Raw genomic sequence first — 20,819 nt, 5'->3', positions numbered from 1 at the left:
ATTCAAACCCGCAAACCTCTGCGATCAAAATCTCATACACAGACAGAAACTACAATACAACACCGAAAATCAACATATCAATCCAACCAGAAATAAACGTTTAGTGTAATAAGAAATAAATAAAAAATAAACATTATTCAGATTAACCATCATCCCAAAAATACATAACATCCATAAAATGTCCACATAGGTTTCACTTAGCAGGAGTTGGCGGGAAGGTGGGGTTATGTTGTTAGGCGCGAAAATAAAAGTAAGGTTAGACCACGTGGGCAAAAGTATAGTTAGACCACGTGGGTAAAAGTGTGGTTAGACCACGTGGGACCAAAAGGGGGCATAGCCTAGGGGGAGGGGTGGGGATGAAATGCTGCTCTCTGATTGGTGGCCTGAAGTACAGCGTATCCTACTCCCTGTATAAATGTTGTATAGATATTGTATACATTAGTTAAAAGACATAAACATAAAAAATTAGATTATAGCTTATACATTTGCACATATTAAACAGAACGTATGTAATACAGTGTCAGTATACAGTTATTAAATCAAAATTTACGCAGGGATAAAAATAGCAGTTTATTTACGTTAGGTAGATGTAAATCTATTTCCCATAAGAGCCCATGTTAGACCCAAAGCGCTGACCCTAACTACTACTGTCACAAAACAGTAAAAATAAACTACACTACTCTACACAGTCCAAATATACCACAGCGGTTAAAACAACAGTACTACACGGTACAATTACACTGCAGTTAACTGGACCAACGCGACATCGGAGGGTCTACAGGTTGCTACGATGACCGAGTCACCGTTTACACGCAACGACTTGTCGCTACGATCTACAGAAAATCGCAACGATCTAAAGAAATTGGTGGAAATTTCCACCAACCTTCCAACCTCACTCCAACTCAGACAAAACGTAACGACTACCAGTTTACACGTTCCGTCTTGCATGAACGTTTTGTCGTTGCAGACAAATCGTTACGTTTTATCGTAGCGTGTAAACCCGGCTTAACGAAGACAGCTCTCGTCACCTCTGCACGCCCCTTCGCAAGGTAGGCTCTTTTTTCCCGGATTTCCCGTGGAAGGTCTCGGTGAACCACGTAGCCTGTGTTCTTCAGCGTATTGACTCGTGACATGATGTACTGAATGTCTTGATCGTGGGGCAGGTGTGCGATGATGGTGCTACGATCTTTGCCTAAAGGGTGCGCTCTATTTACGTACAGTTTTTCATCCGTGCCCAAAACTTCCTTACAAAGCCTTCTGATGCACATGCTGTAGTTCGTAGTGCCTTCTGGTACTTTTAGGCCTCTAAAAATTAAATTGTTGCGCCTAGATCTAGCCTCTAGGTCCACTATCTTGCCGAACATCAGACTTTCTTGCTTCTTAATTGATGCTATTTCACACCTTAGGGCTTCGTTCTCCTCCTGCAGAGCTTCAACTTTCTTGGTTAAACCAACCAAGAATTCTTTCGTCGCTAACTTAGACATCTTCTCGTCCAACAGTGAACTAAGACAGGCCATAAGCTGTCCCTGTGTGAGTTGGCCTACCTTCTCTGTGTCCATGATCTCGCCGGTGGGTGATATTGTCACGTCGGGTGATGACGATGCACGCTGACGTTTGGTAGATCTAGGTGTCACAATGTTGAAGAAATCGTTGATCTTCCTATCACCCATATAAACTATCACTCCACGTGTATAGTAACAACACTGACAACACAAAACCCGTACACGCACGGACCGGAGCTATAAACGGCGTTACGACCACGTTGACGACTGGCACTGATACTGTTGATAACTAGTCTTGGGTAATTATCAAGGACAAAAACAACTTAACCGTCTGATATTGATACTAGTCTCTAACCGTTAACACAGAATTTACCACGCTAATGTAAACTTAAACAGTGTAAATATTAACTTAAATACGGAGCGTCTGAAGCCGCTGTCTACTCATTGGCTCAGTGTTTCGTATCAATTTCACTGAATTAATTGCTAAATAAATAAGAGTAAACAAAAAGAAGTAAAAACAATGACATATAATTTGTTTTGAATTAGCTGTTTTTTAAAAACAAAATTCATTTGAAAAAAGAACTGGTCACATGTTGAAGGAATTTAAAAAGTAAACACGCTAGTAAAGCTAGTGACGTAATTATCTAAGTTAATAATCAATACCGTTATCAGTTCTAATATGAGAGTGGTTACAAAATGAAAAGGATACGATTAATAACGGTTGTTATTGTTTTTTGCTCTCCCTATTTTTACTTTTTTAAATAATTTTGATTTTCTTTTGAAGTGTTTCTTTTCTATTTTTAGTTACTTTTTGTGTGTTTCTTTCGGACTTTCAATAAATTTCATATAAGTTAACACATTAATTGAACGGGACGAACTCTGTCTTGAAACCTCCAATTCTAACCTATCATGAAGACCATAGCTACGCATCAACAAGTCAAAATATCTCTACAGTCAACAATGGTAAGCATCATATTTTAGACGACTCATCGGCACCACCAAACAAAATTTTCCTCCCAAATTCATCACACCAATTAGAAGTTAGCACAATGGAACTAGAAAACAACCAAGAAGGTGAATCAAGTGATTTTCAACTAGTATCCAATAAGAAAGCTAAATCATCATCCTCCAACTTCCAACACACTACGAAGCGATACAAAACAGTAATACAAAACAGGTTTAGTCCTTTAGCATCCACTACCGACAATGACGAAACTGACGAATCTCCTAACTCTTCTGATAAATCTCGCATTCCACCCATTTTTCTTCATGACTCGAACAATTATCAAGCTTTGATCGCAGATCTTGACAAAGTCTTAACGCAAAATTATTTTACTGTGATCAAAGGTAGTACCATCAAAATAAATGTGTCTTCATCCGATGACTTTCGTGCACTAACAGCACATTTTGACAATTTAAAAGTACAATATCACTCTTTTTGTTCTCCTGAAAACAAACGTCTCTCTGTCATAATGCGGAACGTCCCAATCTCCCTTTCTGACGAAGAAATTTACACAGAACTTAAACGAATGAATCTACCAGTTCTTAAAGTTACTAGACTATACAACAAAAATAAATATCCAATACCTCTTTGTGCAATCGAGCTTGAGGACTCCGACTCTGGCAATGACATTTTTGGCCTTGAATTTATTTTACATTCAAAAATTCAGATTGAACTAAAGCGAAAGTCTAAATCCATCCCTCAGTGTATTCGCTGTCAACGCTATGGACACACTAAAAACTATTGTCAACTTGATCCCCGTTGTGTTAAATGTACAGGAAACCATTTATTTTCAGATTGTCCTAAAAAGAGAGAAGATCCAGTCCTGTGTGTTAACTGTAATGAGTCGCATACAGCTAATTATCGTGGTTGCCCTTACTACCTCAGCCTTAAGTCACGAGCAATCAGCAAAAGAAATCAACCAACAACCAATCAAACGGAAATCAGCCATAATCAAGTTCAATACAACTCCAGTAGTAATTTTCCTGCTCTGCCAACCAAAAACCGCGATCCTCCAATAAGTTCTCAAAACGAAAACTCTGCTACCCCGCACAAAACTTATGCTAATGCTACAAACGGATCGAAGCATAAACGTACTGAAACACAAACTCCCCATCCTGAACCTGAAAACTCAGAACACGACTCTCTTCACCCTATTTTAAAATCACTATTATCTCTAGTTAAACCTTACCTCCCTCAAATTAAATCGTTCATCTCTCAGTTAGTATCATCTATTTTCCAGAATGGATTATAATTTACACCCAGTGAATAACTTAAAAATACTTAATTGGAATGCGAATGGTTTAAAGGAAAAGCGTTCTTCATTTACTGTTTTTAACCGACTTCCCCACTACCAACAAAAGGAGGAGGTTCTCAATTTGTCTGTGGCGATGTTTTTTTTTTTTCTATGTATGTTCACCAATTTCTCTGTGATTCTTTTACCGATCAGTGTGGTTCCACCACCAAAATAACCAAGAGAGTTTCTATTTGGTACCTTATATATGTTTAAGTATAATATTTGTTTTGGTGAAAAATTCTGAAAACCTTAAATATTCAACATTTATTTTGTTTACATTTGTGCAGATTGTTTACATTTGTACAGAGAAGGCAATAAATAATAATAACATTCCTACAGCTGTTAGTTGAAACCATTTAAATGAAGCTACACTACAGACAATTCTTCATGAAACAGTTGCTTCATATTGATCAATAAACTATTTCTTGCCATGGAGCCTAAATGAATTACATTGAGAAAAATGCATTTTGTTTTGGTTACTATAAAAAATGTATTTTAACGTTTGACCTGATTTGTGTATACAGTAATTCTGTTTTTAGTATTGAATATTCTGACTTACAAAAACATATATGTTTCAGTGAATAGCTGTATGATATTGACAAATAAAGGTGTATTGTGAAAACCAAAGCATTCGTAAAACAGGTCTAAATATAAATCAAATGCAATTATTCCTTACACGACCTAAGAAGTGTGACAGTGCATAATCGTCAATTGTCTTAAAAGTGTTAAATATTTTAATTACTAAACATGCATTTGCAGATGTGGAATGTTTATTGATATTCTCTACCCAGTTACTATATCATATCAATACTATGCGTGCTTCGGAAAGTCCTAGAGGAAGATGATTTGCAATTTCGACTAGGCTATATCTTGAGCAAACAAAACCACCTACATGGCTTGCACCACTTTTAGTTGAACCAATCTTTCATGTACATATTTAATTTGCAGATGTGGAATGTTTATTAATATTCTCTACCCAGTTACTATAACATATCAATACTATTATGCGTGCTTCGGAAAGTCCTAGAGGAAGATGATTTGCAATTTCGACTAGGCTATATCTTGAGCAAACAAAACCCCCTACATGACTTACACCACTTTTAGCTGAACCAATCTTTCATATAATATTTTCCAAAGGTACTATACGAAAGGTACTATGGTGTTAACGACCAATTTTCCACTTTTGAGAGATTTTTTAGTGCTGGTAGCTGAGGAATAACTTTCATATTGTTCCAAAAGGCTTGAGACGTTACTGTATTTCTTTTTATAATGTAGAAGTACACCGATTGCAGGAAACGATGATGTCTGACATTTCAATGTATCTAGAAAAGACAATTAGTTTTTCATTAGGCCTAATGTAATGGACAACCCTTTCTTTCTTAAAGAATATCTAAAGATGTTTATTTTCATACCCATTGATTATGTAACCTGAACAGGTGACTCAAGCAGTTTTAAAATAATGATTGTTCTGTGGAACTTATGATTGTTTCAAACAGTTTTGCTTATCAAAAATCCTCAAGTAATTAATATATAAAAAGTTATACAGTCAATAAAAATCATGAAATAATTTATTTTTGTAAAAAAATACAACCGACTTCAAACGCTCTAAAAAGAATGAAATAATTTCAATAAAGTAATCTTTTGTATAAGGCAAGCTCACGTATTTCAAGTCGGCGCGGCTCAAACTGCAAATATGATTGAAATTAAATATTGTGTGTGTATTTTGAAAATCAATCAATTGTAGCTGGATAACATAAATATATAAAAAACATACTGAACTGTTTTGTTTATTTATTAAAGGAAATATTTTCTTGTATTTTATGTTTACTTCAGAATAAATGCATTATGAAAATAACACACACAAATATTCTATATGAATAGGAAAATAATTTAGTTTGATATTATGATAGGGAAAAGAAGCTAGTTTAGTATTAAAACGTTACTTTTCCAAGTTAGAAACATTTAAATGCGTTATAATCTTTTTAAAGATATTCGTTAATACCACTATAATGCCGATCTCTGATTACGGTAATAAAATAACACTTAACGCATAACTATGAAAAAGACATGCAGATTAACACCTTTAGTTATAGATAGTCACCTGCAATATGGACACCCTCTTTCAATTTTGTATCATAAATCATCATAGAGCCGCGCCGACTTGAAATACGTGAGCTTGCCTTATACAAAAGATTACTTTATTGAAATTATTTCATTCTTTTTAGAGCGTTTGAAGTCGGTTGTATTTTTTTACAAAAATAAATTATTCTAGCTCAGAATAAAATTGACATTGCTTGTATCACAGAAACCCATCTGATATCAACGGAAAAATTTACAATTCCAGGTTATCTCGTTTACAGATCAGACAGGGATGCGCCTAGAGCGTCTGGCGGAGTTGCCATTGCGGTTAAAAGAAACATTGCTCATCACTCATTGTATCTACCTCACATGAATAACCTAGAAATTACAGCCATAAAAATAAGAATAAACAACGATGATATTATTTTATATTCTGCTTATCATGCTCCACGGTACAAATTTTCAAAAATGTACATTGAAAACCTCTTTTCAGATAATACTCCTACTATTTTACTAGGCGATCTAAACTGTAAGCATGAAGCTTGGGGATGCCTGAAGACAAATCCAAATGGAAGACTACTCTTAGCCACTGCTACTACCTACGGAGTATCAATTGTTGCCCCAAATGAACCTACTCATTACTCATTTAACCACAATGTCAGGCCAGACATTTTAGACATTGGATTGTTTAGAAATATGCCTCACCCAACACACATGACACCACTAATTGACCTTGATTCCGATCATCTACCAGTCATTCTTTCATTTGACGAACCACCTGAAATAGAACTTCCAAACGAAAAACTTATTAAAGGAGTAATCGACTGGGAAAAGTTTAAAGTATGCTTTCATGAAAATTTTCTCCTTCCTCGCCAACTAAAAGATAAAACCCAAATAGATGAGGCTATCGATTTGTTTGTCAATTCCATTCGTCTCTCAGTAGAACAAGCAACGGTTCGTCAGTTCAAACCTAACAAATCGTTTTCCTCGGTTCCTCAATACATCCTGTCGCTTGTTAATTTGAAGAATAGACATAGAAGATTATGGCAACGCTACAGAACTCCTTCTTTTCGCAGAAGATATAATCAGCTCATTAGACGAGTCAAATGGGAATTAGACCGATTCAGATACGAATCTTACAACAAATATGTATCAAATCTGTCCTCTGATGACAACAACTCCTTATGGCTCGCAACTAAACGAATATTGAAAGAACGCACCCCAATACCCAGTTTAATAAACAATGGTCAGGTATATGAAAGCAAAACTGACAAAGCTAATGTTTTAGCCGATTACTATCAGCGTTCATTTCGTCCAAATGATGAATTTCAAGACCCTGAATTTTCAGCTCATGTTGCCACAGTTAATTCCTGCCCACTTATCACGGTGGAACGGCCAATTAAATATACTTCTCCATCTGAAATCTCTAACTTCATCAAGTCGCTAAGAATCAAGAAAGCTCCTGGACACGACGGAATACCTAACATTATTTTACATAATCTACCACGAAAAGGACTTGCTTTCCTTGCTTCTCTGTTCAATGCCTGTCTCACAAAATCATACTTCCCGCGAATGTGGAAACATTCTCTCATAATTGTCATCCATAAACCTGGAAAACCTGCATCGCAAGTAAATAGTTATCGCCCGATTAGCCTCCTCCCCACATTGTCTAAATTGTTTGAAAAAATCATTAAACAACGCCTAGACTCCTATGTAGATAGTGCTTCCCTAATACCTCCTCATCAGTTTGGTTTTCGCTCCCACCATTCCACGACACATCAACTTTTAAGAGTTTCTCTTTCTGAAGACATCATTAAAGGATTTGAAAGAAAATGTCATACTGCTGCAGTTTTTCTTGACGTAAGTCAGGCCTTTGACCGTGTTTGGCACGATGGTTTGTTGTTTAAACTAAGAAAGTTCGGAGTCCCCTCCTACCTACAGAGAATTATTGAAAGCTTCCTTGAAGATAGAACATTTTCTGTTAATATTGATGGCTCCCTATCAACTGCCAGACCAATTCAAGCCGGAGTCCCACAGGGAGCAATTCTTTCACCTCTATTATATAACATTTACACTTCTGACTTGCCATTGTCAAACCATGTCCAAACAGCCGTGTTTGCTGATGACACCCTACTCTACTCTACACACCATGACATCGAAGTTGTGGCCAATAACATTCAAATTTCCTTAAACGATTTGATAGAATGGTTCACAAAATGGAGAATTGCCATAAATCCGACGAAGAGTGAAGCGAAGATTTTTACCCTCCGAAAACCGTTAGATTCTCCAAATTTAGAAATTCTAGGTGAACAGATTGCATGGAACCCTCCTGACCAAGCAATAAAATATTTAGGTGTATACTTCGACCGAAAGTTAAATTGGAAATTTCATATAAATAAAAAATTAAATTTGGCTTATGGCAGATTATCAAAATTATTTCCTTTAATCAACAAAAAATCATGTATGTCTATTAAGAATGGAACCCTTTTATACAAAACACTTCTACGTCCACTATTGTTATACGCCTGCCCAGTATGGGGAACTGCTTCATCAAGCTCGATTCGGAAACTGCAAACATTTCAAAATAAAGTTTTAAGGATAATTCTAAAATGTCCCTGGTATTTTCGAACACGCCAAATACATTTAGAACTGGGAATAAAACCTATAGAAGATTTCATCAAGAAAGTTACATCAAAATTATTTACAAAACTTCCATTAACCAGCAGCATTGGTTTTTATAACACAGGCCAACCTTCTGAAATCCAGAGACTCCGACTAAAACCCAGATTGCCTCAAGATGTTTTGTTATAACCATTTTTTTATCCATTTGTGTTTCATTGTTGGACAGTGCCTTTACAGTCCGACCCGCTAAAAGAGTGACAATAAGTGCCTGAGGGGCTAGCCATAGCTGACCTCTACCTATGTTAATGTAATTAATAATGTTATTTTTGTATTTCTTGTATTATACCTAACCTGTATAGCAATGTAATGCTGATCGGTTAATAAAATCTTAGAAAAAAAAAGTTCTAATATATGTAATAATTACCAACCTAAATCAACCTACATCGTAATTTCCCATATTAATTTATTGAAAGTATAAGATATTTATAGTTGAAATAAAAGTGATATTTTGCCTATATCAGCGCCCCCAAACGCAACCACAACTAAACACACGCCAAACAATCTTTTTTATTTCATAAAAAGATGGTTTGTCTAATTAATTGTAGTATCCTAGGTCAATGATGCCGCTGTGTTCAATCTATGTCATCCATCTGTTTATCTTTGGATAAAACCCGGGCGAGGTTGTGGTGGTAATTTAAAATCGTGATTACCGATTATTCTTGATCTCCTTTCCTATGACATCAATGTTTCTGAGCCTAATCCAAACAAATTGTAAGCAGACTAACATTAATTATTATATCTTATATCTTATCTCTTATATCTTTTCTCTTATGTCTTTATTTCAGAATTATTAAATCTGTTTAGTGCTCAATAGGCCTACTATTCTAATCTTAAGTAATTGAACAACTCTAGTGCCAACAAAACAGACGGTTATTAACCATTGTTTTTACGTGTCTGTGTAAAAATGTATTCATGTTCTAAATTGTACAATAAAGCACATTTTCATTTCATTTCATGTATTTGCTAAGGATTATATGTATTCCTATACATTAGACCTAATAGTTTTGCCAGCATATCAGGAAATATTCATATGCAAACCTACTCTACTCCTGTTCTGAATATAAGAAGGTTTCAACCGGGTTTTTTCTAGTAATCGTGGTTTCAACTTACTGCAAGATTCCCGTACGTAGAACGGGCAAACTGCTAGTTAATTATAATTTCAAAGAATTAATTATTATAGGAAACAGTAGACTAATTTCAAAAGATAATTATTTCTTCAATTTAATTTAAATACATAAATAAAATATTCACATTGTTGTATTATTTTCCACAGACTAACTTAAATCACAATATTAAATTCGTCAACATGAAAGCAATTCAAAATTCATATCTTCATCTTTTCACGACCCACTTCAACGGAAATAACCGCTTCAACTGCTTCTGTCATTGATTCTTCATCTCATTTCTGTTGATCAGTTTTTCTGGTATAATTTCTCACACTCTGGAATATTAAGACAGCACTTACTTTATATGCTTGCAAAAAAAAACATATTGGGGTAGAACGGGATACCAATGCATTCTGCCCTATCCCGTTCCAACCCGACAACACAGTTTAGGTTATCAAATTATGCTGGATTCAAAAGACGTCTATTTCACCTTAGATTATTACTAGGCTAGAGCTGAACAAGCATACTGTAAGGATATATGTGAAGGATGTATGTTTGGAGTAAAAGCTACAAACTTGATATTAAATAACTTACCTTACGCAGAAAACTGCTAAAAGTTGGAAAAAGTTGATGAAATACCCATGTCACAACAGTTCAGATGGTAACACTTTTCCAATAGAACCAAGATGGCCTCCGAGGCTGCCTTTTTAGTTGAATAGTTAGTAAAACGCTTCACTAGTAAGTTACAGCACCATACAACAAAAATAATACAGCTATCCCGTTGTACCCCGGTATCCCGTTGTGCCCCGACTTCCCCTACAACTGGTCTTGTCCAAGGTTTGAACCGCTCTGCTCCAGGCTACTCTCTTATCAGTTGAAACATCCTTAGCAGTTGAGCTGGTGAACTGATACAATGGCTATTGTCTGGTTGGGTTTGGAGTAATTGTTTGACATGATCCTCTAATTTTTATTTGAGCTGATTGCGCGCTCATCAACTCAAAAATGTGTAAATTCATCTTTTGAAGTGGCCAACTTCAATAAATGATAATTAGTGAGGCAATAGAGTATATCAATTGTTACAGAATTTGTTATATAATCATGTAAGCTATCAATAAAAATTTGCAAAGACGAAGCAGGGCTGCGATATATGGCAGTTAAGTTACAATTCACGCCTGCCCACGTAAAAGTCAAGGAAAGACTCGTAGCGACACCGCCAATTAATAGCTGGTTACAGGAAGTTGATCATGAGTAATCTATGCATATTACTATTCCATATTATATACCTAAATTCGCATTAAATAATTTGTGATTCGGATTAACAATTTCTTTACAAATAACAAAGGGAGATTCATCGTAATCTATGTTCATTATCGGACAGAACTATCGCTCTGCCAGTGGCGCAGCGTGCCGTCAACGGTATTCGTCAAGTTCAATGGGGAATGTATAGAATAGAATGTTTGCGTCCCGAACATAGATGGAAGTCAACAAGGACGAAATTAATTGTTGCTATCCAACTATTACATCGCTACACTATGGAATAAATTCCAAACTATTTAGCTATTTTGAATATAAAATCGTAGACTAGATTTCAGAAAATTGTTTAGCTAGGCCTATTCGAGATAAAATCATGAACTGAATTCCAGAGAATAATGAAATAATTTGAAATGTAAAATGAAAAATATTTGATTAAATATACTGATTACATACGTTAAGGAAAGTATTTTCAAGAAATAATGCAAATACTCTGATAAATAGTGGAATGGGAATTTGATAGTATTCGAATGTAATTATTTCGATAGTTGAATAATTATCTGAGTCGGCTAAGTCTAACTATCTGAGAAAAAAGAAATTTTTAGGTAAGGAAATGCCGATATATATTAATTAATCATGGAAAACAGTTCTCAACAACAATACTTCGTAACAATGAGCTCAGTTACTCTAAAAAATAGGAAAGTCAATAATACATTTTAACTAATGCACGTGATAAAGTAATATAACGATTTGTTTACATGATATACAAAAAAGTGAAATAATGTAATAATGTAAATGAAGTACACTTTTTCACGTAGGTTAGGCCAATAATACAGTAAAATAACAATTAAAGTGATAACATAAATTAATACAAATCAAGATGAAAATGATTACGGGATGGAAATGCAATTTGCAAATGATTGCTGTACTGCAGATTAGAAGATATCCGATTTAAATATCAAGGCAATAAGGATTGATAGTATTAATGAAGTAAAAAAAGTTAGTTTACACTAGATTGGTCGAAAACTTAGATATGTGAGACATGTCAAATACCTGAAACTTCAAAGGGAGTTTTCCTTCGTCACAACGCGTCAGTTCTTATCGTACTTCTGTTCAACAAATAACCCTCCAGTATAGTTTTGAAAAATTGGTTGTGGGGTTACTGGTTACTGTTGAAGCTGGAATTGCGTGACATGGGGGATGGCAGTTAGATGTCTCAGCCGTATCATTTTCATAAAGTTGTCAATATAATCTCTATACGGAATGTTAGGTGTAGTGGAATGTACTTGAAGTGGAGTTGGCTTTTATTCTTGAACTTTTAGGGACCTCCTTGTTTAAATGGTCGCGCAGCTTCATTGGCAACAAATAATGCAAATAACATAGCAAATTAACATTTCCAAAAATAAAAATAAGTACTGTAAATTGGCTGTTACGTTAATATCGACGTTTACATGCATTGTTAATCAACGTATCTTATATTAGATGATGTGATCTAAATTAAAAGGAATATGACCTTTACGTCACGACAGTAGCTGCTTAAATAGTACTTACTCTTTATGCTATTGTTTACAGCCAAAATGTCGTGTTATTTTCAATTTTGTTACCAACCCAGTGGGCCACGGTCCGTAAATAGGCCACTGCAAATAATTCAAGATAGGTATACCATTTTAGGCAAGGTTTCTGTGTTGAATGAATACATCAAAGTAACCTCTCTGAAAAGTCTGCAGTAAATTGAAGTTTTCCAGCTTAATGACTTTCTAAATCATACACATATTTCTACATAAATATTGTAAAATGTTTTATCCAGTTGCTCTAAACTATTATTCATTTAACAAAATATGGACACGGCTCATATGGGCAACGTGTCCTTTTGCACTTGTATTATTGTGTATTGTATTACACAATCGAAGATTTTTCCAACGTTTGAAAACATGCATGACGATAATTTCATGAACCTATGATGATCTGTCTAGAATAATATCATTGATAGTCAAAGATAATATGATAAAATATAGACAAAAGTGGTGAAAAAGGCAGACAGCAACCCGTACAATAGATATAAGATAGTTCAATAAGAAATAATTGAAAGAGTTACTGTGATAAAAGGATTTTTAACTGATTTCGTAATGAAACGTTATATTGAAAAACATGACATTATACAGAAGAAAATTAATTTTACCTAACCCGCCATGTTAAACTTCCCTATCCCAAGCGTGATGTATACAACTTCCTTACTTCTCGAGTGATGTAAAGTATCAAAAACTCACTCAGTGATGTAATGAAACCCATTTAAATAACATTGAGTGATTAACTTAAAAAATATACCTCTATGGAGCCAACGACGTTCAACGCTAGAAATCAGCTGTGCTCTTGAATTTTATTGTTATGTTTTGAAGAATTTTCCTAACCTAGCTTTTGTTTGTAAATGAACGTTACTGTTAGAAGATGAGTGAAATGGATAATGATTAATATTGTTCGTAACCTCCTGTATATTGTCGAGTCAGGTAAAATCTTGTACGTTAGCGTGTTTATACATCACTTAGGAAAATTAAGCAACTCGCTTCCGCTCGTTGCACAACCTTCACCTGCGTGATGTAAAAACGCTCTTACTACACTTGTAAAGTAAATAGATATTACAAACAGAAAATAACATAGCGAATACTTCTTTTGGACAGTTCAGTAAAACTCCTAATAAATGTGTGTTGTTTAAAATACAGTTTAAAAATTAACAGCTGTTTCATTAAAAAGTATTATCCACATGACCAAAATGTAAACAAATCTGTGGAGGGATCTTTAAAGGCTTCTGGGGCAGAGCCCTAAGGGAATTTACTTAGTTTTTCTTCTGATAACTCATCTACAGACCAAGACCTTTATTTGGACACCTCTACCAAGTTTCTACGCCCAGCCGTTCTCTCGAATTAGTGGACACAAAGTTTCCAATTAAATATTTAGATTCCTCCATGTTAATCTTATGGGAGAAAACCTAACTTTGATGAATAATCCTGTCCAAACTAATAAAGATTTCAAAAATTTAAAAACACTTTGCAAAACTACAGATCAGGCCAATTTTTTTTTACACTTTAATCATTAAAATCGAAATTCAATCTATGCCTGGCTTGTTCTCAGCCAGGTCTTTGCCCATGAGAACGTGACTTGAACTTGAGATCTTGCGATCATCTTTACTTTTCATTCCTATGAGGGGTCAGTGAGCGTTTTGTATTGTTCATGAGTTTGTAAAGAAAATGATTTAATAATTTAAATTTTTAATTTCCATATGTTTATAAGGGCATTTAACAACTGCGCAATTAATAAGTGCTGTAAACCATATTACTGTAAAAGGCCGGTCTTTATAAATTATATAGTTCTAAAAGAAATTTTTGACCTCTTTGTCACAAAAACATACTTCTTTGTATAATGATTGTTATGTAAATGCAGTTGTCATCGTAATTTACAATTATTGATCTGTCTAAGTGTTATTTTTTCAATAAATGTAAATATCTTGTTTGGTAAACAAAGGATGTAATTGAATCTGTAAGTTAAGACATAAGTATGCGAAAACTACAGTTTTCCATTAGCTCAAGCCTAAATTATATTGTATGTAATGTAGCTTGTTATATTTCGTTATTTTGTCACGTAAAAACATTTAAATTATGTATGATGTATAAATATAAAAAAATTTAACAACAAATCCATTTGAAAGTAAAGTTTAGACATTGGTACGGTCGACATTGGTACATTATCATTGGCGAAAATGCACATGCACATTAACATTAATGCGGCTATGTGTTTAAGTTGAGACACGTTTGTAGAAAACACTAAAAAGGCAATCTTCTAAACAATTTTAAAATATTTACAACTTTTATTATATAGAAATGTTCATAACACAGTAAGTAATTCCATTAGTTGCATAAGCTTTTACGTGAGTCTTTTTAATTAATTGAAAATTAAGTCTGTAATAACTCTTAAAATAGCTTCTGTAATACCGGTACTTGATAATTGCTTGATTTCTAGCAACGAGTACACAAGTTAAAAATTCAACAATGCATTAACATAACAAGCTCTCTTTCACGCTGCAAGACTAGTACACGGCAGAAGTAAGGCAGAACGGCAGAACTGCGGTATTGGTTTACCATACACGCCTGCAACGATGCGCTGCAAACCGCGCGACGAGTAGCTAAATGAACCGTAGAGTAAGTGAGCCTTCTAATATTTGTAGAGGGTTCACTTACTCTACAGATCATTGTGCCAATGAACTGTAGAGTAAGTGAGCCGTCTTCTATTTGTGTAATAGTTATCATGAAATAGGCTCGTATAGTATACGAGCCTACTCCTGTAATTTATTTAAATTCAGTATTTTGGCTCGTATACTATACGAGCTTATTCCTGAATTATTCAAGAATTCATACGCTTGGCTCATAGGCACTATGATCTGTAGAGTAAGTGAACCCTCTTCATTTATTTGATATTTTTGATCGGCTCGTATAGTATACGAGCCTGTAGTGCAAGTGAACCTTCAATATTATTTACGAAGCTCGTATAGACTATGATTTGTAGAGTAAGTGAGCCATGTGTTTTAAGAATTACATATTTGGAGGCTCATTGTGTCAATGATTCGTAGAGTAAGTGAACCCTAACCGTAAATATGTACATAGTAACAGTAGTGTAAGAAGATACTCTATAAAGATGCCGCACTGTGGCGAAATGCGCATCGAGTATTAGTTCAACCTACAAACTATACACCTTCAGGCAAAATAAGTAAATAAATTATTGTATAATTTATCTATTTACTATTTTTCTTCACTCATACTGATTCATTATGATTTCAGTTAAGCAAATAAAATCATCAGTAAAAAATTAAAAACTCACCTGATAAGACCGGTTAGCATCAGGTTTAGTTTTCCTCAAGACAAACACCGTGATCATAGTCAACCCATAGAAAATCCAGAGGAGGAAGTTTGAGAAGTTGATTAAAGACACCATATCACCAGAGAGCAGAAACAAACCAGTCAAACCAATCTGTGGAAAATAAAATTGACATTTTAAAATGATAAATTGAATAAAAAATTTTTAACTAATTTCCCCTTCAAGTTAGGAATTATTTTAAAAATGTAGATACATTAGAGTAGATGGTATTTTACAACAGTTCACTCGGTCTGTCGCTAATTTAAGCCAAGTTCTTTTTATTCTAAATCTGGTGACAAACTTAACCTGGGAACAGAATATTTACCCATAGCAGCTTACGTTTAGTCCATAGGGAAAGCTTTTGACATGGTAATAGAATGTGTACTTCTCAGTATAGTGTATTAACTATTTATAATACAAAATATACACTTTTACTTTCTCCCCCTATACCATAGTATATGGAGAAAGTATTGTTTTCGTCAAAATTTTCGAGTTTGAGTTTTGAGTGGATATATTCGTTTTGGGTCCCCCTGGACCCAAAAAAGTGGTTTTCGAAGTGATGTCTGTGTGTGTGTGTGTGTGTGTGTGTGTGTGTGTGTCTGTGTGTGTGTCTGTGTGTCTGTGTGTTTGTATTCACCGAATAGTGGCATCCTTCACAGGCACACGGCCGTACTGTGGCACCTTCAAAAATTGTGGCACCTTTTTCAGGGTGCCACAGCTAATTCGATCATTTTTGAGGTTTTCCAGCATTATTACTTCGTTTAAACATCACATGCCACAATTGAGTATTTTTGAACTCGTTGATGTGAGTTTAAGTAGCGCAGGTACACACCGAATTGTGGAACACGAAACCATACAGGTAGCTAGCGCGCCTCGCGCCGTCCGCCGGAACTATAACTTTCCTAATGCTACGTTGCCAATTCTCGCGCCAGCCTACACTCGAAATAGTGGCACCATGCCACAATTCAGTATATATCAACAGTGTGTGGACAGGATGCCACTTAATGAGCTGTAGAGCTTGAGCAGTGTGTAGAACAGTGCAACAAGCAACTAATAAACTAATAATACTATACTGCCACGTACTATAAAACCATTTAAGTACCATAAATAATATACTTTTGCTCCGAGTGGTGAACAATGTTTTACATTACAAATAATTTGTGTAGTAAATAATAATTTAAATTGATTTACCTAACCCGCCATGTTAAACTTCCCTATCCCAAGCGTGATGTATACAACTTCCTTACTTCTCGAGTGATGTAAAGTATCAAAAACTCACTCGGTGATGTAAAGAAACCCATTTAAATAACATTGAGTGCTTAACTTAAAAACTATAACTCTATGGAGCCAACGATGTTCAACGCTAGAAATCAGCTGTGCGCTTGAATGTTATTATTATGCTTTAAAGTATTTTCCTACCTAACCTAGCTTTTGTTAGTAAAAGAACGTTACTGATAGAAGATGAGTGAAATGGATAATGAAAAATATTGTACGTAAACCCATGTTTATTGTCGGGTCAGGTAAAATCTTGTACGTTACACGTTACGCAAGAGCGTGCTGTTTACATCACTTAGGTGAATTATGCAACTCGCTTCCGCTCGTTGCACAACATTCACCTGCGTGAAGTAAAAACGCTCTTACTACACTTGTAATGTAAATAGCTGTTACGCAACCATTAAAAAATTAATTTTTGTTTACAAACATAAATTGGTAACGTAGTTATTTTGTATCAATTGAATTTGTACACTGAAACGATAACAATGTTTGAGGTTAGAACGCTATATAAGTTGTCCTAGACTGCTTTTTTTTATCTTACAAACTATTTCGTGCTGATACATCTATTTTTTTTTAACATTTTAGTCATGTTGACAAAATATTTTGCAATTACATTTCTGAATCAGTCAGTAAAGGTAGATTTCGATGCATCATTGCTGAAAGTTATGTTTTGCTTCTCACTCTCAGTCTCTCAGAGTATTCCAAAGACATCTAATGTTTCAATCCATGTTCAAATGTTATATGAGGTAAACATATAACCGAATCAATTAAAGTACTTAAATTAAAATACATATTATTATCAACACGCATAATCTAGTTCAGATTATAATATCATCTCACAATCATATTTGTAAAACCTACTGTGGTGTTTTAACCAGTCCCCACTAACAAAAGCATAAAATGAAAGGTCCTAAAGAGGTTAACATTGAGTCATAACAAAAGTAGTTTAAAAGTTGTAACCGTGATACTGTAAATAATTTGATATTGTTAGATATTATACGATCGTTTTACAATTTTGTCAATCCATCTGTTACTTTCATACAAATGTATTTTTATTATTCAATGTTTTGTTTTGTAGAACCTTTAGTATTCTCAACTTTATTAATAACTAGTAGAATACCCGACCTTCGTACGGGGTTGGCATATAAGTAGAACATGATCATTGCAGTGATGGGAGAGGGAACGGTCTAAGAAAATATGGTCTTTTAATTTATACGGTATCCTATAGTGTGGCACACATATACCTATAATAAAAGAATGTGTTTAATGGTATGCACTGTAAACGAAAACCTATCACAATAGTTCCAAACATGTTAATAGGGCAATTTTCTAACATATTTTAGTGAAATTATAATCAGGCAAACGGGAATTGGCTCAGTCTATAGGTTTGCTGGGGCAGGGGGATTATATTACTGTTTACAAACAAATAAATCAAAAGAATATACCCCATAACTCAGGATAAGGGCCTAGGTTGATAGGGCAATATAGAATGTTGATTATTTCCTATATCCATTGAATGATTTATTTTAAAATGAATTATTATAAAAATAAATAAATAATATTACAACATTTCACAAATATTATAACAGACTCAGTATAGTTAGATCATAAACAAATGAAGTACTGTAACTGAAACAATCCTATAATAATGAAATTACATTAACATATGGTTTGACAGCTCCTTTAGGTAATGTTAAATAAATTCAGGCTAGTGACATCATTATTTTAAATTTATAATCCTTACCCTCTCTGTTCTAATATTCGCGCAGTATTTAATAAGGTTTGAACCAGCTGTGTTGAATTGAGAAATCAAAATCAATTTGACAGTTAGTTCTGCTTGTTTACATTTTTAAACTTACTAGGTTTGTTCTTTGTTACCATGGATACCATCAATCAATATTTACTTTTAAATCTCTCATCTCAGATTTTTGAAAGCCCACGGTGCAAAGCCCTAGGTGAATATCGAAGCGGTAATAGTTCTATATGTATCCTAGGAGCTGTAGCTTCATTTCTGTGCAATTTGAGCATAGTCGGATCAGTATTTTTTGAGATTAGCTCATACAAACACACACACACAGACACCCCCTCTTCTTTATAATAGTATAGAATAGAATATAGAATAGAATAGATAGATAGATAAACCTATTTCAACGTACAATATCAGTTTTAGGAAATTCCTAGTAAGGTTGTTAGAAGTATATTGGCATCCGTGAAGTTTGTGTAATGTTTTTTTAAAATCACTGTGGGATATATTTAACTTCACTTATTATTTATTTAATATGTTTCTACTTCTTGAAATTCTCAGTTAACTGGGAGGCGGAGCAAACAGTTTGTTCTAAAATGAACTTGAAAATTTTAAACAATCTTTTTCTGTTGGTTTACTTAAAGTATATTAATGTTCTACTATGAATGCAAATCTTTAATATAGTCTAAATTTCCAGTCCCACCCTCAAAAACTATGATATTTAACAGTTGAATCTTTATAACGTATAAACACATTATTTTTAATCGGTCATCAAACTGATTCTTGAATTAGTAGTTGCAAGAGTACGCAAAACTGCAGAGAGTCCTTGAAAATGCTTGTGCAATGATATAGTTTTAAATTATAAAAGAAACCCTTCAAAAAATTGTATTAACAGGACCAGAGGACCAATATGCACATGGTATTTCATTTGTATAAGGCAAAAAGTTCAAATCATATTAACTTATGATTGCCAATAGATTCTGGGTTTCCTTAAAATTATATAAAACTGTCTGCAAATGTCAATAAAACTGATTTTATAAGAAATTGTAGATTCTTCTGTTGCTCTGTAGGCGACCATTTTGGTCACACAAGGAAGTCCAAACTTATATCTTAGTTTGAACAACGTCATCTTGATTTTACATTGCTCAAGATACATAATCGACACATAGGCTTTAAAAAAAAATAAGTAAAGAAAGTAACTAGTGATGGACCGCGCAGACATAGGAACAGTCTAGACTTGCCTCTTACTGACGTTTTCCAAACGAATATAGAAGTTAGATCTACATTCTTAATTTTAGGCTTGAAATAAATTTGTTTGTGGGTAAGAGCGAATGAGCATGAACAATAACCCTTCTCCCCGACACGCTACCATACCACAGCATCTTACTAGCAGAGCTCAAGGTCATTGACGTAATTGTAATGAACTAAATTTAGACTTCCACCCCCCCCCCCCCCCCGATGTCACCAATGGGCCCTAAAGGTTGGTATGTAACAATTCATGACGGTTGAACAATGGCCTTTAAAATACGCTTTTAATTTGTTTCCTAGCGTTTACCGTATCTTAGAAAAAGTTAGTTAACAATAATTACAAAAACTTGTTGGGCGAAAGAAAAATTCTAAAAAGCTACAAATTAATTTATAATATATGTATCTATATCGTATTAAAGTGTGTTAAAGGTTTAGCGTTTGGTTTACAATGTAAAAATTTTCAAAGTCACAAGATGGTTTCTGAAACTCTTTATACAACTCTCCTTTATAAAAATTTAAAAAAAATATTATCCAAGAAATTGAGCTCTTTAGCCACAAAATCCACCGTTTTTTTACTTACCTGACGAAGACATAAAAACAGTAGCAGCCGACGAACTTTGTTATGTCATATTTAAAAACTCATTTAAAAGTACCGACTTTATTTCAAGATTTAAAATAGAAAATATAAACTTTTGAGCTTTTAATTAGAACCAATAGTGTCCTAGACTAATTG

The 20,819-nt window shown here is 34.3% G+C and overlaps 2 protein-coding genes across 3 annotated transcripts in view; one reads left to right on the top strand and one right to left on the bottom strand.

Annotated features, from left to right (window-relative positions):
- The window catches only part of LOC128993937 (b(0,+)-type amino acid transporter 1-like), a 55,980-nt gene that overhangs the window by 21,297 nt on the left and 13,864 nt on the right, over positions 1–20,819 (bottom strand). Inside the window, exon 10 of the mRNA XM_054418069.1 lies at positions 15,784–15,933. Coding sequence (XP_054274044.1) covers positions 15,784–15,933 — 150 coding nt within the window. The remainder of the gene's footprint in view (positions 1–15,783; positions 15,934–20,819) is intronic.
- The window catches only part of LOC128993938 (queuine tRNA-ribosyltransferase accessory subunit 2), a 67,024-nt gene that overhangs the window by 35,972 nt on the left and 10,233 nt on the right, over positions 1–20,819 (top strand). The window contains exon 10 of one of the 2 annotated variants that reach the window (XM_054418072.1): positions 15,744–15,927. The exons of the other annotated variant lie outside the window; for it this stretch is intronic. The gene's annotated coding sequence lies outside the window, so the exon portion shown is untranslated. Of the gene's footprint in view, positions 1–15,743; positions 15,928–20,819 lie in introns of those variants that run through there. 2 annotated transcript variants of the gene reach the window in all.

This window comes from Macrosteles quadrilineatus, unplaced genomic scaffold (genome assembly GCF_028750875.1).
Source record: "Macrosteles quadrilineatus isolate MER2022 unplaced genomic scaffold, UCM_ALF_1.0 Scaffold_5__1_contigs__length_97177068, whole genome shotgun sequence".
Classification (NCBI taxonomy): domain Eukaryota; kingdom Metazoa; phylum Arthropoda; class Insecta; order Hemiptera; family Cicadellidae; genus Macrosteles; species Macrosteles quadrilineatus.
This window is presented reverse-complemented; position numbering and strand designations above follow the sequence as displayed.